This window comes from Sordaria macrospora, chromosome 5 (genome assembly GCF_033870435.1).
Source record: "Sordaria macrospora chromosome 5, complete sequence".
Lineage (NCBI taxonomy): Eukaryota > Fungi > Ascomycota > Sordariomycetes > Sordariales > Sordariaceae > Sordaria > Sordaria macrospora.
Window position 1 is genome coordinate 4304342 of NC_089375.1, and position 24628 is coordinate 4328969.

Below are 24628 nucleotides of genomic sequence, written 5' to 3' on the forward strand. Positions count from 1 at the left end.
CTCGCCAAAGCCAGACAATGGCGGCTATCAAAAGTTTATTTCAACTGCCTCAGAAAGGCGCAACGCATTCTCTTCTCTCTCGTTGGATTGGCGACGTCCTTTACATCAAGCCTGATGTCAGCGTGCCGCATCAACTTTTCGTCTTTCAAGGATCAAATGTAGCTTTGATGCTGCAATGGAGGGGACAGGATTACGGCTGTGGCGTTTAGCCATCAGAATGACGGGGATGTGTTGGCGGTGGGCAATGATGTGAGCAAGATTAGGATGTGGGAGATTAGGAGTTAGATGTGAGGAGCGGGGATGTGAAGCGTGTTGTTGGTGGTCAAACCGTGCCGTGCAGTGTATAGAATAGGGGTAATTCACGGGTTTGGACTACAAAATACTGACCACAATCTGTCTAAGGGGCTCAGCAAGTTTTTTCGTATTTTTTTTTTTCGTATCCCCGTGCTGCTCCTTGTCTATGTTATCCACGTTGTGATCGATTTCCGTATCCCCTTTCTCCTGGTGGGGTAGTAAGGGGTTAGATTCCTCTTAGATATTTCTAGTTTCCGTCTGCTTTCCCTCCTTCTCCCCTTTCAACTTCTCCTACTCTCTCCTCACCCTCGCCTCCTTCTTCCTCCGCATCTTCTTCTCCTCCTTCTTTCTCTGCCACTCCTCATCCAAATGCGGGTTGTTGATATTCTTCAGCAACGCCCCCTCCGGCTCGCTCCTAATGACCCTCCATCTCGGGTAAATCTTCTCCTCTCGCTTGGTATACTCCGACAGCTCATAAGTGGTGCTGAAGCGCTGTGGCCTTGCCTTTCCTCCGGCTTGGATGATCTCGTCGGCATCAAGGACGTCGTAGATGTTGACGTGCACGGCTTCGATGGCCTGTTTGGAAGGAAAAAGAAAAGAAAAAGAATTGTTCGTTAGTCTTGATATCGGTTTTCATTTCTCTGAACGCAAATTCCCCAACATAATGTAGTATGTTACATACCTCTCCACAGCTCTGGATACTTTCAAACTCGCCTTCCAGACCAATGGTATCGCACAGTTTCTTCCAATCCTTGAGTTTCCTTTCGCCTATGAACCCGTTGAACTTTTCGACCACTTCCTGTTCTTCCTTTGTCAATCTATTCTTCTTCTTCTTGTCGTTCAGCTGGCTTGTGGCCTTGGTTGATGAGTTCGGTCTATTCCACTGTGTTGTGTGCCAGTGCCCAAGTGCGAGAGGAAGTGTTGCACCGAGTCCTGTTGGTCTTCCCGCTGTCACTTGTAGGCGGTTGAGGCTGCATGGTCGTTTGTGGAATAGGGAGCAAAGCAGGAAGACGCGGAGGGAGTTCATGGTGGTCTTTTTTTGTTAACGAGAGCGTTAGCTAGAGGTAGATAGGTAGGGGAAATGTTGGTTTTTTTTCTGTTTTTTTTTTCTTGTTTTTTTTTTTTGAACGTCAAGTAGACACCTACTTACCCAGTTACAGCTATTATAAGCCCGCCTCTAGCTCTCTGTAGGTTTTTTTAGTGCTCCTTCTGTCTGGTGTTTCTTGTTGCGTACTTCTGCTGCTGCGTATGGGCAATCAACACCGGAGTGTCTTATTCGCGCGGTCAAGTTTCTCGCCACGGACTGAAGAAGGAACTGAATAAAAGAACGGGTGAAGCCAAGAAGTAAGACTTTGCCCTCTAAGCGAACGGAAACAAAGCAAAAAAAACAAAAGCAAAGTCCATCGTGGTTGCGTTGAGCATGTCCCCATCCCGAAGTAAGGTCCTTTGCAAACGGACGGTAAGTGGTTGACGTGGACTACCTACCTGTGGCCGTTTGTCTGTCAACGCAAAAACAAAACTGCTTCCGAGTGGCTGGCTTGCTGCACGACAGCAGCACTACACCCAGAGGAGGACGCAGTTTTTCCGGGCTCCCCAAAATTTTCTGGACATGTTGTACATCATGGACATCGATCATCATTGGGAATGGAGCATCATTGCGTTGCTCTTAGAGCCTAGCGTAGATAGATATATGCCGTGGTGCGAAGGCGAATACCTGCAATACAATCCAAGTTAAAAAGTGTACCTACCTACCTATTAGGGAAGTTGTACGGATTTATCAACACCCCCCAAAGTCTCAAGGTGCAGGCAAACGAGATAGTGTACACCCAACCATGCTGTTTTCCACATCTTCCTCCCACAACGAAAAGTCTTGGCCTTGACAACACGTCCGCCATTGGCGGCTCGCTCACTGAGCGATTCGATTGGAGGTGTTGGGCCGCGTTTACGCTATGGGCAACACGTGATTTGCATTGGCAATAGGCCTCGGGTTGCCCTCGGACGAATGGTTTTGATGGACAGTTGGGGTGTTGCTCCTATTTTTGTACGCTAGATTCACCGATGTGACACGTCTCATGCCCTACGGGAGGCGGAATTAAGCGTTAAAATAACAACAACAACAACAACAACAACAACCAAACACCAAATCATGGGATTTCTGTGATCACCAGCCAACCAACAATTTACGACACAAACAGCAATCAAGAACAGTGAGAACTGTTATCTGAAGCTCTAATTGCTAACTCTATGCATTACGACTGCGTTCTCTAAAAACAATGCAGAATATAACCCAAAATGCATCCCAACCATGTCTATCTGTGTCTATACCGATAAACATCGAAATTGGCACCAATAGCCCGGGAGATTATGCCTCAGGAAGCGTAACAATACCAGTATATGACCCCTCGTCCTGATGAACGACCGTCTTCTTGCCCGTCTCGACATCCACCGAGTAAATGCTACCACCAAGATCACTAACAAAGATCTGCTTCCGTTGCAGGTCAAGCTTCAGACCAATCGGCTCGTGGAAGTGTCGCGCCAGGATCTTGACCTCCTTCTTCTCGTCTACTACCTTGGCGCAGTTAAGCGAGTTACCACACGGGTGCTCACCGCGATCAGTCCAGTACAGGACACCGGTCTCGGACTCAATCTCGAGATCAATCGGCTCCGGCAGCTTTTCAAACACAACCTCGATATCAGAGCGGTTGGAAGCAGTTTCTCCAGGGAGGAAGTCGATGTTCGCGCGGAAGATGCGGCCGAGGTTGAACTTGGAAGGGCCCTTTTGCGTCCAGTAGAACTTGCGGTTCTTCAGGTCCACCGTGATGCCAATGCACCAGTCATTGACATCAATAGCGCTGCCGGGGTTCTGGACAAGGACCTCGTGCTCGGAGCCGTCAACGTTGCAGCGGTGTACGGAGCAGCCTTCGCGGTCGCAGAAGTAGAGCTTCTCAGTGCCCTTCTCGGCGTCCTTGACGAGGACCAACTGCTTGGGCGTGGTCAGGACGCCGTCAGAAAGCAAAACCTTCTTGTCGGAGCCGTCGAGGCGGGAGGACATCAGGCTGCCGTCGCGAGTGTTGACGTTGGCGCCCATGTTGGTCCAGTACATACGGTCGGCAAAATGGTCGACATCGATGCCGTCGGGCGCGGGCAGGCCGGTGATCAAGGCTTTGGGAGGCTTGTTGGGCGCGTCGAGGCGGAGGATCTTGCCGTTGGTCGAGATGCCGGCGAGAGAAGGATAGGAGGGGGAGTTGGAGCCGAGACCGACATCAAGCATAAAGATAGGGGGCATCTGCTTCTCCGAAGACTGGGCAACAGCAGACTTGAGAGAAGGGTTGACGGCCACGGTGTTTGGAGGATACAAGCCGCCCTGCTCAGGGGTCTTGAGACCCAGCTTGCCTTGGCTGATGTAGTTGCTGCGCAACCAGTCAACCGTCAAATAGCCGTCGAGATAACGCTCGTTGATGTAGTTGTCCTCAATGAAGGCGACCGTGTCAAGGCCGACGCGGTCCATAGCCTGGCAGGGCATGACCGAGGTTTGGAACATGGTACCCCAGAGGCGGTCGATCTCGGCCGCGTCAGAGACACCCTCGGCGAGGATGAGGAGGATCTCACGCTTGATGGCAGCCCACAGGCGGTTGAAGATGAAGCTGGTGGATTTCTGTTAGTCATGGTTCACAGAAAAAAAAGGTGATGTCTCGGCCGACGCCATGTGCTTGGGTATCAGTGGATTAGGCTTACCCAGTAGACTCCTTCCTCGCCGTGGCCGGAAGCATACCGCACTTCCTCAACACCTCGCTCAGAAACGGAAAGATCTCCGGATGCGTGTGTCCATCCGTCATCAGCTCCACCGTCCTGACGGTCGGCGGCATCGTGTAGTGCACATTGCACACCAGCTTCTTCCTCTCGTCGCTGACCTTCTCAATCATCAGCGAGCTCTTGAAGCTGCTCGAGTTGGAGCCCAGGATGCAGTCCTTGGGCGCATACTGATCGAGCTCGCCAAAGGTGTCGATCTTGAGTTCAATTCTCTCGGGGACGGCCTCGATCACGAGCCACGCGTCCTTTACGGCGCTTTCAATGTCTTCGGAGGCAGTGTAGGTGCCATACTGAGCGGGCTTGCCGCTGGGGCAGAAGGCCGTGTAAGCTTCCTTGTTCTCATCGATGTACTTGAGGGCATCCTCGCGAGCTTGAGGGAAAGGGTCCCGGATGTGGACATTGAAACCGGCAGCCACATAAGAAGTGGCGATGCGGCGGCCGAGGACACCACCGCCCAGGATGGCGACAGGGCGGGAGCCGATGTTGGGGGCTGACCAGACCATGATGTGTGCAGTTGTAGGTATGTGTGTGAGTGTTAAAAATGGTTTCGTAAGGTGCTAACAAAGAAAGGGGAAAGTAAACAATCAAAGATGCAGCGGATGGATGGCTGTCTGTGGACTGATTGATATGGAATATTGCTAACAACAACTTCAAGAGGTCAAAACATTCTAGATATATACAACATGATCACCGTCCATCCTGAATCCGGGCATTCACTTGCCATAGCCATGATCCACCATTTTGAAAATAGCACGGCACGGAACGCATCAGTCACGAGTTTCCAGTCCCGTCCATGTCTCGCGGCACCGATCAAGCCGTGCACGCACTGGGCAACGGATTCTTCTAAGAGCGGGCAATCTACAACAAAACAGCGCGAAGCTCCGTGGTTCCGCGAGGCCGGTACCGCTAGACGAACTATCCCTGGTATCCCTGATAGATTGCTACAGTAATTGTATGTGCGCATCATCAGGGTTGGCTCTCCTGTGTTTGGCTGGTAGAGCTACTGCCCCGTTGTGAAACTCCGTCGGCCAGTATCCTGCTACTATTCAGTGATGACCAAGATACCAGTGAATCGTGGCAAGGAAAAGGGGCCACGGGAAGCTTCGGTACTTTGTCAGTCAGTCAGTCCTGTCAGTCAGGGAAGATCCCCCATGATCCATAATGATCGATATCATAAATGATGGGATGAAGCCTGGATTGGGATGGGATACCAAGAAGGCAGTGAGCACAGCTGAAGCTCGGACGAGAAAAATACGGCGTCAGAGACGCCTGGGTCAGCAAGATACATGGCAACCCGTTTCAGACTTGCAAGAGTCAGCAACAACGGAGAGAACCCATCGGGACTCCGGGTGGTTGTGGGCATTGGGGCAAGCTCATCCACTCTAACAAGTAGGTCGGTCCAGGGCTGGTGCCTAAGAAAATATTTCCGGGAATACAAATAGAACTATGTACAAGAAAAGAAGGGATCTTGCGATGAATACCCGGATCTGATCTGTGTCCTGTGGAGAGGATTAGAAAATTAGAGAGAGGGCTGGAACTCCAATGAGAAGAAAGGGGATCTGATCTGAGAGCGACGGCCGAAGCAAGAGCGAGATCAGATTACAGACTGACTGGATTGGCTGGATTCTGATGGTCCATATTGGTCAAGATGAGGCACAAAGACTGTGAAGTCAAGTCCAAGGCAAGTGCACCCCAAACCGGGATCTGCTTTGCACCGTCTGGCTGCTCTGCAAGTCGGCGGGCTGTGTAATGCTTGGTCAAGTCCCCCATCATCGTACATACTCTTTGTAATCTGGGGAACAACTCCAACTCCAACTCTGCCGGCTATGTCAATGGTACGTCTTGAGTGAGGTATTACAAGGCTTACCACACACTGAGATGGTGTGCGCATTGTTTCGGGCCCTTTCCCAGGAAGGGGAAAACAGGATCTCCCCGATGGACCATCTCATTAGATTGGGGATGTCCCTTTCGGCATCAGCGGGAACCAAACGTCAATGTTTCCTATTGACCTATCCTGATGATGACATTGCATCACCTCCGGCCAGGCAAGAAGAACACCGTCGGGAATAGTCCGACGGACTGTTCACGTGTTGACGTGGACGGCGAGCCTCATTCAAACAGAGACAAGTGACAACAGCCAAGCCAGACCGGTTCTTCTTCACTGGAAACAACCTGAACCAACCATTGTCAAAGGATCTTGCTTGATAAGCGAAGCGTTCGCCGTTCATCTGCTGTCATTGAGATACGTCGTCGTGGTTCCCGGTCGCTGCTGTTGGGAATTGCCGTCAGAGGACCCACGTGCCCACACGGACTGTGTATGGACGGATGAAAGTCGCTGCCGCCTCAGAATGGGAATCTTGATCTTCAAAGATGGAGACAAAAGATGGTGAAATCCGAGGCAAGTGGATGCTGGCTCGGCTGGGTGAGCTACGGGTATATACCAAAGGTTCCACAGTACGTACCTCTGGATAGTTCCCGTCGGGTTTTACCCCGGCATTTTTTATCAACGGTTGTAGCGATCAACAGACCGTCGGCGATTCGAACCTAGGTACCTAACTAAATCGAACATTCCGTTGTCGTCTGTGTCCAGCGGTCAACAGCACAGTAGAAACGTTGCTGACAATGGAGTCTTCTTTGCGGTCCAATTCCCTGTCAGCTAGTCAGCGAACAAGGATAGGCCTGCGTTTCCCCATATGCCTCAAAAGTGGATACCACCAGGGAAGGGGTCAGGAAGGGGATTCTTCGAAGAATGGACGATTCCCACTCTCAATTTTCGATGTGTTCCAGGCTAGACTCCAGGCTGGATAGCGGTCTCGAACATTGAAGCTGGTACTTGGCATTCGTCAGTTCACTGGAGTTTGCTGGATTTCAGCGGGGCGGTTGTTGTTAGTGCTGTTAGTTGGACCTGGCGACGACATCAACGTCCGTAAAGGGGTCTTCGGGCATCGGACGTCGTTGGTCTCGAACAGGGAGGTTGTTGTTGTTAGTGCCGGTAGTTCGTGGTGGTGAGCGATAAGGTTATTCCCGGATGCTAACTTTTGATCACATTCGACCAGATCGATGAAACAAAATGCAAAGATTGTTTGGGTGCATCATGAACTTGTCTTCTTTTTCTCTGTGTTCTAGAAAGATCGTGATGCCGAAAAGTATTGGACGTCGACATTAATGTTGTTAAAAGGGGCCCAAAAAGGGAAGACATGCAAAGAAAGAAGACAAGTCACGGCAAAACACACAAAGACAAGACAATGTACACAATCGTGTTGATATCTATGACAAAGGAAAAAGTTTCTGTCGAATCGTCCAAGTTGTCCTCTAAAACCCAAATAAAAATGATATCCCACCCTGATATGACCACTTTTGCTCCCAAAATGAATTCGTAAAACCCACGTAAATCCAAATTACTACAACAACAACAACAACAACAACAACAACAGCAATAGCAACGACGATGACCACCACCACCATCACCACCTCAAGTCATTAACAACCCTTGAAGTCCTCGACTAAAACAGGAAAACTTGATCCGTAGCCTTCGACAGCGTCCCCGGTGCAGTAAAGCCAAGCGAGACCAGATTCTTGCTCATGGCCGCGACCATGGGCGGGGGACCGCACAGCAACATCTTGGTGGAATCACTCGCAGGTGGCAAGAACTCCTTGATCATCTCGGCCGTTACAAAACCCTTGAGGCCCTTCCACTTGTCGTCGGCATGGCTCAAGACATACTGCACCGACAGCTTCTCGGGGAAGGCCTTGACGAACCCGTCGAGCTCCTCCCTCAGCAGGATGTCCGCCTCGGTGTTGTTAGCGTACAATAAAGAAATCTTGGTCTTGTCGTACTTGTCCTCGCAGATGGCTCGGATGAGCTGGTACATCGGAGTGATGCCGGTGCCGCCCGCAATCATGCCGATTTCCTTGGCGTACTGGTTGGGCACGTACTGCATGGCGCCCTTGGGCCCGCGGATCTCGATCTGGTCACCGATTTCCATGCGCTCGAGGTGCTTGGTCATGAGGCCCTTGTCGTAGACCTTTATGAGCAGCTCGACGCGGCCAAGGTCCGAGTTGTTGGAGACCGGAGTGTAGGAGCGCGAGACGGACTTGCCGTCGATCATGGCGCGCAGGGCAATGTGCTGGCCCGTGGGCAGGCCGAGGACGTCGGTGGGATGTGGGAGGGCAAAGAAGAGGTGGTACACGTTGGGAGACACCAAAACCTTGCGCACAAGCTTGAACTTGCGCCAGTTGGCAGGGTCAATCACCTTGACGGGAGGCTTGACGGCGGGACCGGTGGTAGAAGAGGTGGGGACGTTGAGGATGGCCACCTTACGCTCCTTCTTGGCCGGGCGGCTGCGCGGGAAGTGGGTGAACTCCTTCTGGGCTTCGAACTTGGAGAGCGCCCAGGTGGTGACGGCGGTGGTCAAGGATAACTCGACGACAGTGGCGATGCCGACGCCCCACCAGAAGAGCTTAGACGAGCCCCCGTTTTGGGCGAACTTGGCTCTGATAAATTTGGCGAGCTGGCTGATGGGCTTTTGCGCCGTAGTGACGGCCGCGAGAGCCCATTCGGGGCCGGTCCACCACCCGTTGGCCAGACCGACGGCGCCGACGCTAGCGATGACGGAGGACATGGCGACCGTCTTCTTGATGTTGTTACGGATCTTGGATTTAGCGACCTTGTTGATGTCGATGGCGGCCTCCATGGCGACCTTTTCGAACGTTGGCCTGAAGATCTCGACCTCCTCGGCGTGTTCCTGTGTGTCTGTTAGTGGTCTGATTCAGGGGTAAAGGAAAGTGAGAAAAAAAAACAAAAAAACATACATCTTCGGCTAAATCACCAACGTAGAGCTCTTTTAGAATATCGGTGGCCTCGACAGAGTGTCCAATATCGACGAATTGTTCGGTGGCATCAGTGCCGGCAACCTCACGAAGAATGATGGAGCCACCGGGGTGGTCGTCGAGGTACTTTGTGCAATCGTAGACTGATGAAGTCAGAGTCAGCAGTGGTTCACTGAGGAAAGAAGGGCAAGAACTCACCCTTGTTGTGAATAACCATCCAAACATCGTCCTTGCTTTTGTGCTTGCGCACTTCGTCGAGTGTGAATGTGGCGGCCATGATCAAGTTGATTTTGTTGTTGTTTTTGGTGAATCGCAAAAGTCAAGGAGGCCCCGCAACCTTTGTGTGAATAAAACACAACGAGGAGTGTAACGAGTATAGTGGATGGATATAAATCCAGTAATGACAGGAAGCAACAAAATACAAAGCTGACAAGACAACTAGAAAGAAGTTGAATTAAGCAAGCGAGAGCACGGTGTGGTGGCTGAAAGGGGATATAATATGAGCCAACAAACCTAAAAACGTCCGAATCGGGGACTTGGATCTTCTCGCCTTGGTCGGCGAGATATTCCCGACGTGTGCCGCTACGGAACCGGTTGCCGAAGGGGGTCATCTCGGATGGAGTAGAGGTGAACTCTTGTTCCTCGGTCACCGTCTCGATTTTCTCCACTTCTTCCAAGTCCGTCCTCTACCCTTGACTTTTCTTCTGTCACCTTCTTGACTCGGGACTACGTATCGTGGTGTGCTGCATTGCAATGCTGGCATTCGTTGTCTTCCAAAGAGAACATGAAGTGGTCCACTCGGTGGCTATCTCCATGTCGTCGAGTTTCATCACAACCCCCGCCCCCCCTGTCCGCACCCTGTCAAATGTATCAAGAACAAGCACTTTTTGGTCCTTGCGGCGAACTGAGACTAAGCCGGGGTTCGTCTCGTTGACCGAAAGCTTGACACTGACAGCCATGACAGATGAGCATCCGATTGGTGGTCGTCGTCACGTTCCCGACTTTTCGGTGGGTCTTTACGGCTCCCGAGGTTCGGACGCACGAACTTCAATCTAGTTACAACCTTGATCCGTCCCTGGTTCCGTCGATTATTCTCCGTGCTCCCTTCCGCCTTTCTCGGACTTACACCGGACGAAGACGGGACCCACCATTCTAACAATCGAGATACGGCAATGATACGGAGGCGGACGATGATTGGGGATTGACCTTGAGGCATTCTTCGAAGAACGACCGTACCCGCACCCAGACCTTGGATAATTCTCTTGTCTATGTAGCAGCGTAATGATACCAAATGTGACGTGAGCTATTCAGAGTGCAACACGTTATCGTAGGCAGAAAGCGAGATGCCGAGACCCGATCACCACCAATGGCCCCAAGCGCAAGGGGTACACTACCAACCCTGACCAGCCAGCTTTGATATATAAGACCGCAAACACCAGACCACACTTTGCTTGGATTTGTTGTTGATGTTGACACTATCCAACAATTCAAGTGTTGTCCATACCTGGATACCACAGTCAGTTACCATGTCATCGCAACAAACATTTTTCCTCCTTGGCGATGAGCCATCAACCGCCCGCGGCATCGTCGTCGATCCCAAGTGGAAGCTTGAGGAGCTCAAGAGGGCCGTTGGTCTTGCCCACCACGTTGCCCAGCCTACTGGTATGTCACCTTCTGTCCGTCTTCCAGCCCTTAAACTCTCACTGACATCCCCAGGCATCTCCTTTCACGTCGACGCCGATGACGAAAAGGTTCTCAACACCGTCGAGGAAATCCTCAAGGCCACTTCGCCCGTCGCCTGCCGCATCGACGGCAACCCCGTCCGCGACCCCCAGGGGCCCGAGGGTCTTCCCGTCGTCGGTTCTTACTATGAAATCTTCCCCGACCACCTGGGCAACCACTACCGTCTCTTCCGCAAGTACGGGCACGTCATCAAGACGACCAACATGGGGCGCACCAACTACCTGACCGACGACCCTTCGGTGGCCCTCGTCGCGCTTGCCGAGTCGGCCTACTTTACCAAGAAGATCAGCGAAGACCACCCCCTCTTCGGCGTCAAGGACAACTCTGCCATCTTCATCGGCGACACCGAGACGGAAAACTGGCGTCTCGCGCACAAGTTCCTCCCACCCGCAATGGGCCCCAAGGCCGTCCGCCACTACACCCCGCTGATGCAGGAGTGCGTGCGGGGGACCTTCAAGGTGTTTGACGAGCTGGAGTCCCGCGGCGAGTCCTGGAACGTGTACCAGTACATGGTCAAGCTCGCCTCGCAAACCGTCGGCAAGTTCGCCATGGGCTTTGACTATCACCACTTCGACTCCGTCGACGCGCCCGTCCACTCCCTGGTCACCAACATTGTCAAAATGCTGGCGCTCAACAAGAAGGTCACGGCGCGCGGCGGCTGGTACCAGCACCTGCCTTTCGGCGACCCGGTCAAGCTGAAGGAGGGGCGCAGGGTCACGTACGCGCAGCTGGCAGAAGCTGTCGAAAGCGCTCCTAAGTCTGGAATCGAAAACATGCCTCTCAACGAAGCCGCTGTTAAGGCTAGTTGCGTGGCCGACTACCTCGTCAATGCCGTCGACGAGAAGGGCGAGCACTTCCCCAAGGGTCTGGTGCTGTCCAACATGCTCGTCGTCACGGGCGCCGGGTACACCACCACTTCTTCCCTGCTGTCGTGGTGCATCTACTGCATCGTCACGTACCCGGGCATGCAGGACCGTCTGCTCCAGGAGCTCATCGACTACGGCATCTCCGACAAGACGGAATGGGACCCCGATCTCGCGCACTCGTTGCCCTTCCTCGACGCCTTCCTCAAGGAAACCCAGCGTCTGCACAACGCCTCCTTCCAGCCCGGCCGCACGACCAAGACCGACGTCGTCCTGCCCGGCGGCTTCCGCCTGCCCAAGAACGTCATCATGATCCCCGCCCTCTACTCCATCCACACCAACCCCGAGCACTGGCACGACCCCTTCCGCTTCGACCCCAGTAGGTGGGAGACGGAGGAGGTCAAGAACCGCCACCGCGGCGCGTACATGCCGTTCGCCACGGGCGCGAGGTCCTGCATCGGTTTCAACTTTGCTCTCCTCGAGATCAAGATCCTGCTGAGCGAGCTGGTGTACCGGTACAATTTCACCAGGGAAGGATTCGAGGCAATCGAGTATGATCCCGAGTTCCAGCTGATCAGGCCGTTGAATCTATATGTCACGACCAAGAGGAGGACGGAGTGGCCTGCTAAGGGCGCTGATGTTAAGGCTTAGGCGGTGCCTGCTTTAGGTAGTGTAGGATGGAAGACAAGTGGTGATGGGTTGTGGTTCCTTTTCTGTTGTTGTTGGCATTGTCGGTGTTTTTCGGTTACCTACCTCTAGAGTTAGATCTAAGCTTTCAGTTGTTGCTGCTGCATTCTTCATAGGCTTTTGTTGTTGTTGTTATTTTCAACGTCTACTTCCGCCTCCCGTAGGGCATGAGACGTGCCACATCGGTGAATCTAGCGTACAAAAGTAGGATCAGTGCCCTAACTGTTCGGTTACCTAGGGTTGATGTATAGTGATCAATGGAATTCCCTTTACATTTGTTGTTCATTGGGGCTGTGACCATAAGTACGATGATGATTCTCCAGCCCATTGCATAGTGCTACAAGTTTCAATTTATTGGTGACACCAAGCGTTTGGCTGGGGGTTAGAAGAGACAACGGTTCCGGTGTAGTACACAATACTGTAGGTACACTTCACGGCGATACTCAGATCCAAGCAACCTTGTATCACGATATCACAACAATAATATCGGTCGGAAGGGAAGCATGGGCCCACATTGAGCTCCCACTGGTGGCAGATCGTGAGTTACAGTTCAACATGGATCCACAAGAAATCGCGCTACAGGAACAAAAAGAGCTTTATTGCGGAAGACGGGAAAATTGCAGGCCTCAGGGAAGAAAAAAAATAAAAAAATTAACAGCTACGAAAAGAAAAAAAACATACAACACCTGGGATTCGCTGGTCGTCACCGACCCAACTACTAGTCAGGCGATTGGAAGCTTATCTCTGGGAGAGCGGACGGGATCCCGAGTTTTCTTCCATCTGTGGTCGTATGTGCTTATTGTGCTCCTTTACACTCCTTATATTCTCTACTTTTGTCCGGTGACCCTAGTTCGATGCATCATTATTGTCATGATGTGACAAGGGCAGTGTTCTGGGCTTGGAACAATAGTTCAATTCCGCTGATAAACTACTTTGGTCTCGAAGGCCTAGTTGGTCCTTTCAACCTCTAGAGGAAGGCTGGGCTTCAAGGCCTTCTTATGCCAAAAGGGAAACGGTACCTATCTAGTACATACGGGCCCTTGTCACCTGAGGCTCCAAGGAATCTAGCGATCTGCATACATGTAGGTCTTTCTCGTATGACACCAGGAGTGTGGCATATGCCCGTATACTACCAGGAGTGTAGCATATGTCCGTGTGACACATGAGTTGGTCGCCTCCATCAGACTCCCTCAGTTACTACACCACCACTGCAAGTCTCAAGCCAAGGAAGATAGTTCTATTAGCGATACAGTTTGTTTGTTTGTTTTGGTCGAGACGGGAGGGAGGATTATTAAAACTGTCTGTAGTGTATTGACGGGAATTGGTGGAAGGGGAGAAAGAAACCTTTTTAGAAGGATAGAAAGGAAGGGGCAATAAACAGGCGGTTGACATAAGCTTTCAAACTCGACGGGGTGACCTCGCCTGAAGGGAAGTCTTGGACCTTATCCACCCGGACACTGAGACTGCTGAGCAATGCCAAGAAACGGTGATAGCTTCAAGTCAAAAGCTCGAACTGTAAGCGCTATCCCACTGCTATCAGCAACACAGTTGGGAATGGATTGAACGGTCAAGTTTGGCACAAGACGGCGAAGGAGTCGATGTCATGACTACATTACTATAAGAAAGTAGAGGTATGGTATGGTATGTACAGCGTCAGTTATATCATCTGTCCGCCCGTCCGTCTGCCCGTCTGCCCATCCATCCATCGTGGTATCATAGAATCCCATAAACAGCAAATCATCCTCCTTCTAGGTCCAACCAGATCCTCCGACAGTCCATCGACCACCACTGCATTACGTTTTTATCCTCGTATATCTCATTTCCAACATTACTCAAAAACAAAAACAAATCTCTGGCCCAGATGCGTTCCGTTACCCGCACTGCCCGCACCTTAGGCTAGCTAGCAAAGATCGTCAAGAAACCCAAGCTTTAAACGACCTCCTTAGCTCCTCCTCCTTCCTTGGAGGTACGCACTGCCTCTGGTTGCGCTGTCACGGCCTGATCAGCAGCTCCCTGGGCTCCGGCAACATCCGCCACGGTCTCGTCGCTGAACTTGAGATCTTCTTCGAGGGGAACGGTGTCCTGGATCTTCATCCAGATGACGGGCGCGGCGATGAGGAGGGCACCGCCTAGGAGACCCCACTGTTGTACAAACGCAGAAGTGGTTAGTATTTGCTTTAAAATCGAGATTGAGATATCAAGGTATATGGTTGGGGTAGAGGACATGGAAAGAAAACTTACGGTGGCACCAAACATGGTATCAAAAGGCTTCTTCAAGCCGTCCAAACGCCAGAAAACAGCGGCACCAGCGGACTGAATGCCCTTGTAGAAACCAGCGAGGTTGGCGGCTTTACGGCCAGAGTTGGAGAGAGCGCCCATGTACCTGTTTCGTAAAAGAGTCAGTCGCCATTTCTCAACACTCAACACTCAACACTGATTCTACCGAGCCAAGAGGGGGAGTACTCACCAGTAAATGCAAGTCTGCCACGCAGCATCATAAAACCCATAAAACATGTACAGAAACATGGGTCCGACATACTTCTTTCCACCATCGCTCCAATCGACCGTCACAAATCCTTCTTCAGCCGTCTCCTCGCGCGTCACCTGATCCTTCTGCCACGCGTACCCGCCGCCCCAGATAGCAAAGGTCAAGATGATCAGCGCAATGAAGCTGCCCTTGGCGCGAACCGACCTGCGCGCCCCGGCGAAATCCAAAGCATAGCCGACAATGACGGCACCGAAGATCTGCGCGAGCCAGTACAGAGTGTTGTTGAGCGCCCTGGTGCGCGTGTTGAATTGTGAGCCGTTCATGTCGTTGGACTGGTAGGTGTAGAAAGTGTTGGAGGCGAAGAACATGGGGAAGAGCAAGACGACCCAGGGGGCCGAGGTGATGGTCTCGAAGAGGCCCTTGAACTCGGTGATCCAGGAGGGGTTCTTCATCATGATGACCTTGGAACCGTCTTCGCGCTGGACCTTGCCAACGTCGCAGAGACACAGGGCTAGGACGGCGCCGATGAGGGTGAGCACCAGGAAGCCGACGTAGGTGCCGTCGGTTACGGGGCCGGCGACCTTGTTGATATTTTGACCCAGGGGAATCAGGGAGCCGATGACGGCGCCGAGGTTGAAGATGATCCAGAACCAGGAGATGTAACGGCCCTTCATGTCCTCGGTGGGGTAGGACATCATGATGGTGCCCTGGGCGGTCCAGAGGAGACCGGCGCAGACACCGAGCAGAGCGCCGGCGAAGACGACGAAGCCGTGGTTTTGGTTGTGGTTGTAGCTGAGGAAGGAAGCGATGTAGATGACGTATCCCAGACCGCCGAAGGAAAGGGTCAAGCGAACACCGAGCTTGTTGGCGATGGAACCGGAGAAGAAGGCGACGACGGCGAAGGTGCTGTATAGAGCGGTACTGGCATCGTCCTGAGCCTTGTGATCAACTTGTCCACCACCGCCGAGACCGCTGAGGGCGTTGTACATGCCCGGACACATGAAGCAGACCAGCGAGACCAAGAGCAGCTGGAAAAGAGGCGAGGCGTACCAGAGCTCGTGGCCAAAGACCTTGAAGCCCTTGTACATCCAGCCGGGAGGACGAGTGGGAGTGGTGATTTCTTCGTGGGAGGAGCCATCTTTGCTGGTGACTTCGCGAGGCGCATCGGGGGCCGGGGCGACGGCCGGTTGCTTTTCGTCGGCCATAGTTTGTTGTCGAGAACTGCTGGTTAATGGGGTGAGCAGTTCGCGACAGGATATGAAAGTAAATTGAAGAAGGGGGAAGGGAATGTGAGTTGGAGGTTCAAGAATTGGGGGAGGACCAGAAGAAAAGTCAAGCGCCAAGTCTCGACGGCGTGGTTGCGCGGGGAACTAGTGTGTGTGCGACTGGACTGGTCGAGGGACCGGGGATGTGGTACGGCGCACCGTGGAAATTGGAAGGAACGGCCGGTGCTAATCGCCTGCTAGGTACGACGGGTTCGCACGGCTAATATGTTCCTTCTCCAAAGACGCGGCAAACAGCAAAGCCAAAGAAGTGAATCAAGATAAGGTGATAGAGATCATGTGTGCCACTTCATCAACCACGTCCCGTTCGATATCAATCCTGGTTCCCGCTCGATTGTATCCGAACTGAACAACAGATAAGGTGATAAAGCCGTTGTTTTCACTTTCACTTGAAAAAGAGCACGGGATAAGGTACGGTGCGGTATGGTACAGCTCGAAGGATGGATGTGTTGACTTTTCAAATAGAGGGTAGTAGTAACGTTGTTGAGATAGACGACGATACCCGACACACATTCCCAAACGCCTCAAAAAGTGTAACCTCGTTCGTTCGCCACGGCGACACCCACGGCGCCAAGTCAAGAATAGAAAAATGAAGTGAACCAGACGAAGCAGAGAAGCTCTGCAACACTGTACGCACACAACCGCACTGCATGCTGCAGGCAGGGTACCCGTAGCCCAGGCAGGGCAGGGGAGGGCAGGGCGCAGAAAGGAAAAAAAAAAAAAAAAAGAATGCGAGAGTACCATCGTGTGCCCAGTGACCTGTGCCCAGTCTCGCCAGTGCCATCCCGCAAGGCTCCTCCACCACCAACGTAACGCTCGGCCAACGGCATCGTAAGGGTTGACATTGGTTGAACCAATAGCGAATGTGGAGCAACCAACAATTTGTTGAAAGTTATGAATCCCATGGTTCAGGTTGTCAAGACCGCTCAAAAGAAAGAGGAGGGCAGCAGACGTGACTCTCTGTGATGTAGCTTTCCCCGCTGTCACACGACAGGTAGTACCTAGGAATGACAAGTGAAGGCTGGGAATATTGAACAGCGTATGTATGTAGACAGATCAAAGCCACGGCGCAGTATCTGAGACAGAAGGAATGCAGAAATGCATAGCGTACAAATAAACAGAACTAAAAGGCAAGACGGCGCCGGTCGGCGTAGGACGGGACGTTGGTGAAAGCTTGAAACAGATACATACCTAGATGACAGCCCGTTGGAGGAAAGTCAAGAGAGAAAAAGCAGCAAGACGGAAAACGAAATAGTACCTAGATAGCGAACTCACGTGGAGTCGGTGTCAGAGATATCTTGTTGATAATCGTTTCGGATTTAAAGACCCGTATTGGGGAAGTGCTGATTGTGTGTAAGTGCGAAAAAGTGGAATGCGAGATCATGTTGCTAGGTAAGTATAGCCGGGCATTTGCTGCTAGAGCAAACTACCTTTCCCGCTGCGGGAAGCTAACAGTTGTCAATGTCAGATACCTCACCAAGATCAAACTTGCATCGCACTGGAACAGTGCCGCAAGGGAATGAAGGTTCCACGGGCAGCACGTCCAGCCACGCCGCTTGGCAGCAGCATCCACCCGCGACGCCAAAAAAGCTTCTTGCGCTTCGTCCAGTCTCGTTGGGGGAATTGATCACTGGAGTAATCCTTTTTGGGTCTCGTGTCTCATGCCTCGTGAAGGGGGAACAAGGCCGCAAGAGCGTTAAGCAAATCAAAACGATTATGTGATAGGAAAAAAAAAGGGCAACGGCCCGAATAAGATGCTGTAGCTGATAGCCTCGAGTCTCCATAACTTAGTTCGTATCGATATCAGCATCGTGTCTGCCCGTTCCTGGCAGTAGCTCGACGCCATTGATTGAGATAACTGACTGCTGGCGTCAAAAAGCCAAGCAAGACATTGAAACCGTAGATTTTGCGCGCGCAAACAACGGTTTTTCGCAGTTTCAATTTTCTGCCGCACTTGAATTCATTGAAGCGAACGGGATGCTGCAAAATCAGAATCCAGCAGGATCAGGATCGCAAACTGCAAAATGGCTTGAAAAGCAAACAGAAACCAAGCACGTGACACAATCTGGGGAACTGACCTTTCATTCGCCGTAGCTATCTCCACTTCTCCAACCTCTTCCATCTTGGCATCTCTTCTTCCCCGCTCCCCTCCCTGCTGAGCCTGCATCTTTGCAAATCCCCGGCCGGCGGGCGCCCCCCAGAATCCAGACTGTGAGGTGAGTGCGGAGAAAAGACGACTTGGCTGTACTGTAAAACTTTCCACAAATTCCCCAGCGCCAGACTCAAAAAGGATACAAGCGCCTCACACGTTCATGTTTTAAACCTTTGTTTGCCGAACCGAGGGACCGATGCGATGGGGAGGAGGCTCGTTGGTGTTAGCTCCCTCGGTTGTGGTTGTTGTTGTTGCAGATGTTGGGTGCCTGCATGTAACGTTTCCTACAATTAGAAGATAGCCTGCTGCTGCTGCTCCCAATCCTAATCCAGTCCCATCCCATCAGTGTTCGTTCGCTGTGTTGCGTCCAGTCGTCGAAATGCCCAGACCTTTTTTCTTCTTGGGATTGGTGGTTCCAGAACCTGTCGATTTGATGTCTCCTGACTGACTGACGGAAAGAACAATGCGATGCGAAGCGATGCGATGCGATGCGGCACCAACACGACAATTTATCACCCTGAGCCAATCCGAGCACCAAGCTGAGGTTTTCGCTATCATGGGATTTTTTCCTTAACGATAGGAACGCCGGTGGCTATCTTTTCCGGTCGACTCTCTCCAGTCGTCGAAATAGCCTTGTCGGATTGCATCGCAGGGACCCGACCCAAATCACACGTGAGGTTACACGGACTGGTCTATTATTTCCTTTCCACCGCATCAATGCCAGAAGCAAGGTTGTAAGGGTATGTACATACGATTGGCCCCAACAAGCAAACCCTATCGCCGTCTAGGTTTAGACTTTTGGATTCAGACGCGCGGAAACTGACAGGTGCTCCAGTACTCCAAACTGTTTGCTTCTCCAGGTCGGCCGGGTTGGTTGGCATCCGTCGGGTATCGGACAGGTGCAACACGGAATCGTAATCTTAAAAGAAACTTTAAGTGAAACTCGATCATGGAGAGAGCTCATTGTTGCTGAGCTGTGTCTCCTCCAGCTGGCCGTGAGGGAAGCACCCAGACTGTTTGGCGACAACATGTCTTCCGGTGATAATGGTCTTGACCAGATCTTCATCCCATCACGCCGTGTCGCGTTGTGTTGGACCATGGAATTTTCACCACGGAGATGCGAGAAATAGCGACCAGGCATCTGTGTCGACAGGGTCACTTCATCAGCTGCTCGGCTGAAGACTTAAGGGCGGTTGAAAAGGCAGTCAACCTGTCCAATGGTGACAAGCCTTGCACCCAAGTGAAGCGATAAAACTGCTCGAGTTCTCGTTTGCGGTATCTTGGACGACATTATGGAGAGACATCAAGCGATCCATCGAGTGGTACCCAAGCCTGTCGTCGAGGAGCTCCGGTTCGAAGCCAACATGGCAAGGCCTATGATCACGTAATGCAAGAAGACAGGTCGGTTGTCCAAGCATGGCGGGCAACGTATTGGTTCAAGAGAAGAACTTCTGAAAAAAAAAAACACCCACACGACCTTCCCAAGCTACCGCCGCAGGCGAAGCATCAGCATGAGCAGCCGACCCTCCATGACAATCATGCACGTCATCATGCCTCTGCCACTGGCTAACAGGCATTGGGGTGTGTCAGTGTGATGAAAGCGCCCTGCAGACAGACTTCTGCCAGAAGGGCATGAGCGGCTTGATTGGATGCACCAGAGTTGCGGCTTGGAATGACGAAGGACGTGAAAGGGGGGGGGGGGGGGGTTCTGGAGCATAAAAGGGAGGGCAGCGACACTAATCTCGCCGGAACTTTTCCAGCAGATCTTGTGTTCTTCGGATACACCAGGCCCCAGGTGTTTGAGGAATCGCCAAGACGACAAAAGGGCACAGCAGCAACAAACGAGCTAAGGATGACAATGGTGTTTTTCAACATGCCGAGAAAGCCAACCATCTGGCGGTGGCAGAAAATTGTGCGAGTAAGAACTTGACGCAAAACCAATCTCGAACACCGAGGACTACCGGGCGCAATCGATACACTAGGGAATCACTAGTGAATCCGGACAAGTGGCCACGATGCCGGCCGGAGGAGGCTCCTGATGGCCCTAATTGAAGGGGAATTCTGGTTCACAACGGCAGGAGTGCGGAAGGGTAACGACACGGGAGCGGAGACGGGGTTGTTTCAGGGGGTGGCGACTGGCCTGGATCAACGACATCCGGCCTCCGAAGGTCATGCGGGCAGAGGACCAAAAGGGTGGATGGAGTCCGGCAGATGAAACAGGGCCGTTACAGCAACGACTTTGGTTCCCGGCGGCTAACCTCCCGGCCGAATCCTCCTCGTTTCTTACCAGGCACAAAAGGGCCACCGAAGCCGCCGCAGGAAACGAAGGTCATCCCGGCGCTGATGCGTACCATGGGCATGTGTCAACCTCCGTCGCCGGCAAACCCGCAAAATGTTATGCCGGCTGCTTGTCAAAGGCGGCCACCCGGACGAGAGAGCCAAGGAATACTCCAGGAACGGTGTCAAGCAACGCAGATCCTCCGCTCTGCGAGAGTATAAATAAACATTGACACCGGCTTCGCGACTCATGTTCCGTCCTTGCCGGCGTGCCAGAGTGGATGGAAATCACGGAAGAGGTGGAATTTGATGAAAGAGATGTGGAAACCCACGAGATGACAAGCTGTCAACATGGACGGATATGAGGGGAAGGAATGGAGAGAAAGAACGGGGTCGACGGGATGGCTGGGGGGGATATGGATGTTTGGGAGAACGGCCACCGAAGCATTGCCAGCGTGCCAGCAAAACAAGATGATCTCGTGTCCAGACGGCGGTCGGGGTTGTGGTGGAAGTCGCCCAACATTCCTCGAACGGGGGTGCCGGGTATCATCGACGACAGGGGAGTCGGCGTTGTTGACCGACCGACCCGCCCGGAAAAAGAAGGTTGGGAACTCACGGTTCGTTGGCGGCGGTTTCACACTTTCATTATGGTGGTGTGGTGGACTGGTGGTGACCATGGTCGTGTTGCGAGTCAGTCACTAACAGGGGAGCTCCGTGATTACCGAGCGTGGGCTGTGTTTGGTCCGGGCCAGCGGAGCCTTTGGACATCAGCCGGGTCCCACCCAACACCGAACTTGGACCGGCATCTCCGGGTTGCATTTGGGAGGCAGAATCGCGTTTTACCGTCGCATTGATGGTCTCGCTATTACTCGCTTGGAATTGGGCACCAACCGCCATTCGTGGGTTTTGGGCGGGGGATTGTCTGGGGATGGTTGAGGGATTGGGGGGATGGGACGACAGGTTGTTGTTCTGGCCGGAAGGAACATCAGGGAAAAAAGAGATGAAAGACGGGACAAATGGAAGAGCACGGGCCTTTTGGGTGATATGATGGAGGGGCAAAAGGAAGAGATGGAATTGGTTTTGGATTTTGGAAGGAAGGAAGGTCTGGGCGTTTGACTCTCCAACAAATTGGCCAATCATGCAGCCGGCTCTCCCGTGCCTGCCACGAAGCACACCACCCACATTGTGCCGGTCACTGTATCGTGGGGCCCCGAACCCGACGTCGCCGCCAGCTCAATCCCTCGCAAATCGGTACACTACCCCGCCATATCCAACTCGGCATCGAATTACAAGCCGCCAATCCCGGGCGGTCTGGCGATGATGTATTGGTGCATGCTTCACCCTATCGCTCCCTCCTACAGAATATCCAATCCTTTCCGCAATCTGGAAAAGGCCCATCCCGGAACATTGGGCTGAGTCTCCATATCGCAAAAGAAGCCCTGTCGTTGCGCTCTTTTTTATTAACATCCAATTTTTTGTCCCGAGCTGCCCTCCTTGTCGAAACAGCGATTCGTACCATCATCATTCCCGCGTTGTGACTGGCCTTTTTTCTGTTGTTCCGCTTCCGTCTCCTTTTCCACTTCTTCCATCTTTTCTTTCTTTCTTACTCCAGCTTCTCCTCCCTCCTCTCCTCCTCCTCTCCTCCTTGACCTCCTTCGCGATCCTCTTTTTGCGTCGTCAAGGAATCCTCATCCCTCTCCGCTCTACCTCTCCCTAATCACACAACACCACACATCCACACATCACGATGGCGTCGCCCATTGCCTCCGCGGCCCTCAGGTCGCGCGTTAAGCGCCCTTCCATGCTCAAGAAGCTTTGCTCCGCTGAGGACATGCTTCAGCACTTCCCCAATGGCACCTACATCGGCTGGTCCGGTTTCACCGGTGTCGGCTACCCCAAGTAAGTTTGCGAAGTTCAGAAATCCCGCAGTACTGGATCAAGGTGCTAATCATGTCTCACCGCGCAACAGGAAGGTCCCTACTATGCTCGCTGACCACGTCGAGAAGAACGGCCTCCAGGGCCAGCTCAAGTACAGCCTCTTCGTCGGTGCCTCCGCCGGTGCCGAGACTGAGAACCGCTGGGCTGCTCTCGACATGATCAACCGCCGCTCTCCTCACCAGGTCGGCAAGAACATTGCCAAGGGTATCAACGAGGGTCGCATCAACTTCTTCGACAAGCACTTGTCCATGTTCCCCACTGACCTTGTCTACGTAAGCTGCCGCAAACTCGGGCGCAAATCGCGCGCAAACTCATGTGTCGCAAACAGCCTGCTAACCCGGTCGCGCGCAGGGCTACTACACCAAGGACCGCAAGGACAACAAGGGTCTCGATGTCGTCTGCATTGAGGCTACCGAGATCAAGGAGGACGGCTCTATCGTCCCCGGTGCCTCCGTCGGTGCCACCCCCGAGCTCGTCCAGATGGCCGACAAGATCATCATCGAGGTCAACACCGCCATCCCCAGCTTCGACGGTCTCCACGATATCACCTTCTCCGACCTTCCTCCCCACCGCAAGCCCTACCTCATCACCCAGTGCCGTGACCGCATCGGTACTACTTCGTTCCCCATCGACCCCGAGAAGGTTGTCGGCATCATCGAGTGCGACACCCCCGATCAGACCCTCCCCAACACCCCCGCTGACGACAAGGCCTTCGCCATCGCCGGCCATCTGATCGAGTTCTTCGAGCACGAGGTCGCCCGCGGCCGTCTCCCCAAGAACCTGCTCCCCATGCAGTCCGGTATCGGCAACATTGCCAACGCCGTCATTGGTGGTCTCGAGAACTCCAACTTCAAGAACCTCAACGTCTGGACCGAGGTTATCCAGGATACCTTCCTCGACCTCTTCGACGCCGGCAAGCTCGACTTCGCTACTGCCACCTCGATCCGCTTCTCCCCCGACGGCTTCGAGCGCTTCTACAAGAACTGGGACAACTACTATGACAAGCTCCTCCTCCGCTCTCAGTCCGTCTCCAACTCTCCCGAGATCATCCGCCGTCTCGGTGTCATCGGCATGAACACCCCCGTCGAGGTCGACATCTACGCCCACGCCAACTCCACCAACGTCATGGGCTCCCGCATGCTCAACGGTCTCGGTGGTTCCGCTGATTTCCTCCGTAACTCCAAGTACTCCATCATGCACACTCCCTCCACCCGTCCCTCCAAGACCGACCCCAACGGTGTCTCTTGCATCGTCCCCATGTGCACCCACGTCGACCAGACCGAGCACGATCTCGACGTCATCGTCACCGAGAACGGTCTTGCCGATGTCCGTGGCCTCAGCCCCCGTGAGCGCGCCCGTGTCATCATCGACAAGTGCGCCCACGACGTCTACAAGCCCATCCTCAAGGCCTACTTCGAGAAGGCCGAGTTCGAGTGCCTCCGCAAGGGTATGGGCCACGAGCCCCACCTTCTCTTCAACTCTTTCGACATGCACAAGGCTCTTGTCGAGGAGGGCTCCATGACCAAGGTCAAGTTCTAAATGCCTGACTAAAGTCAGAGAGTGGATATTTGGGAGCGAGGACCAGCAATTGATCTTTGGATAAAGACAATTGGCTAAACAAACACAACGTGGTATGGGGAAAATGCATTGGTTTGGTGTTATTTTTTCCAATTCACGGTATATATCTTTATTGGTAGGAGAGAAAGAAATGAGAGGATGAGGATACCTGACCTATGTTGAGCGATAGGTCGCAAATTCTTTTTTTATTATCATATCTTGTTTTGTATATGGGATTGGACGGGGGGCTAAGGGATTGGCTTTGTCTCTCTGTGGTCTCGTAAACCAAGGGCGTTTTTGTGTGGACGTCGTTGGTATATATACCTATACACATACATACATGCATTCATACAAATCTGAGGACTGGGGTGTGAATGGTGATGTCTTTGAATCGAAATGTTTGGATGAAAAAGAACAAGAAACATTCGTGGAGCAATTACTGACCTAGCGCAATGTGGCTGCACATGATGGCTGACGATGAGAGTTCGAAACAGTTTCCTGACAGGTAATCCTGTCTAGAGCGGGCTGTTTCCAAATCTGACCAGCTTAAATGAAGCAAGGGGACTCAAAAACCATTGCGGCGTGGGTGAGTATCCATTTCGAGATCCGTGATAGCAATTAAAGAGCAGCTGGAGTGCCGTGCGTTGTGATAGGAATAAAAGACTAAACACCGTAAGCAGTCATCGTGGCTTGTGTAGAAGGAAAC

The 24628-nt window shown here is 52.7% G+C and overlaps 6 protein-coding genes across 6 annotated transcripts; 2 read left to right on the forward strand and 4 right to left on the reverse strand.

The window, feature by feature from the left end:
* Positions 1-439: 439 nt before the first annotated feature.
* Positions 440-1889, reverse strand: SMAC4_09171 (uncharacterized protein). The gene is made up of 3 exons (XM_003344751.2): positions 1445-1889; positions 977-1327; positions 440-870 (listed from the first exon to the last, which is right to left on the reverse strand). The coding sequence occupies exons 2-3, from the start codon at positions 1319-1321 to the stop codon at positions 586-588; spliced, it is 630 nt and encodes a 209-aa protein (XP_003344799.1). The 5' UTR covers positions 1322-1327; positions 1445-1889; the 3' UTR covers positions 440-585.
* A 767-nt stretch (positions 1890-2656) lies between these two features.
* Positions 2657-4607, reverse strand: SMAC4_09172 (uncharacterized protein; the record flags this gene model as incomplete). Its single annotated transcript, XM_066090909.1, has 2 exons — positions 2657-3938; positions 4030-4607. 2 exons carry the CDS (start codon positions 4605-4607, stop codon positions 2657-2659), a joined length of 1860 nt encoding a protein of 619 aa, XP_065947330.1.
* Positions 4608-7607: 3000 nt separating this feature from the next.
* SMAC4_09173 (uncharacterized protein) lies at positions 7608-9211 on the reverse strand (the record flags this gene model as incomplete). Its single annotated transcript, XM_003344753.1, has 3 exons — positions 7608-8849; positions 8917-9077; positions 9133-9211. 3 exons carry the CDS (start codon positions 9209-9211, stop codon positions 7608-7610), a joined length of 1482 nt encoding a protein of 493 aa, XP_003344801.1.
* A 1249-nt stretch (positions 9212-10460) lies between these two features.
* Positions 10461-12191, forward strand: SMAC4_09174 (uncharacterized protein; the record flags this gene model as incomplete). The annotated part of the gene is made up of 2 exons (XM_003344754.1): positions 10461-10596; positions 10651-12191. The coding sequence occupies 2 exons, from the start codon at positions 10461-10463 to the stop codon at positions 12189-12191; spliced, it is 1677 nt and encodes a 558-aa protein (XP_003344802.1).
* A 1506-nt stretch (positions 12192-13697) lies between these two features.
* On the reverse strand, positions 13698-16648 carry SMAC4_09175 (uncharacterized protein). Its single transcript, XM_003344755.2, has 3 exons — positions 14695-16648; positions 14469-14610; positions 13698-14369 (listed from the first exon to the last, which is right to left on the reverse strand). Exons 1-3 carry the CDS (start codon positions 15918-15920, stop codon positions 14157-14159), a joined length of 1581 nt encoding a protein of 526 aa, XP_003344803.1. The 5' UTR covers positions 15921-16648; the 3' UTR covers positions 13698-14156.
* A 5426-nt stretch (positions 16649-22074) lies between these two features.
* On the forward strand, positions 22075-24013 carry SMAC4_09176 (uncharacterized protein). The gene is made up of 3 exons (XM_003344756.2): positions 22075-22326; positions 22397-22637; positions 22717-24013. Exons 1-3 carry the CDS (start codon positions 22175-22177, stop codon positions 23902-23904), a joined length of 1581 nt encoding a protein of 526 aa, XP_003344804.1. The 5' UTR covers positions 22075-22174; the 3' UTR covers positions 23905-24013.
* Positions 24014-24628: the final 615 nt, after the last annotated feature.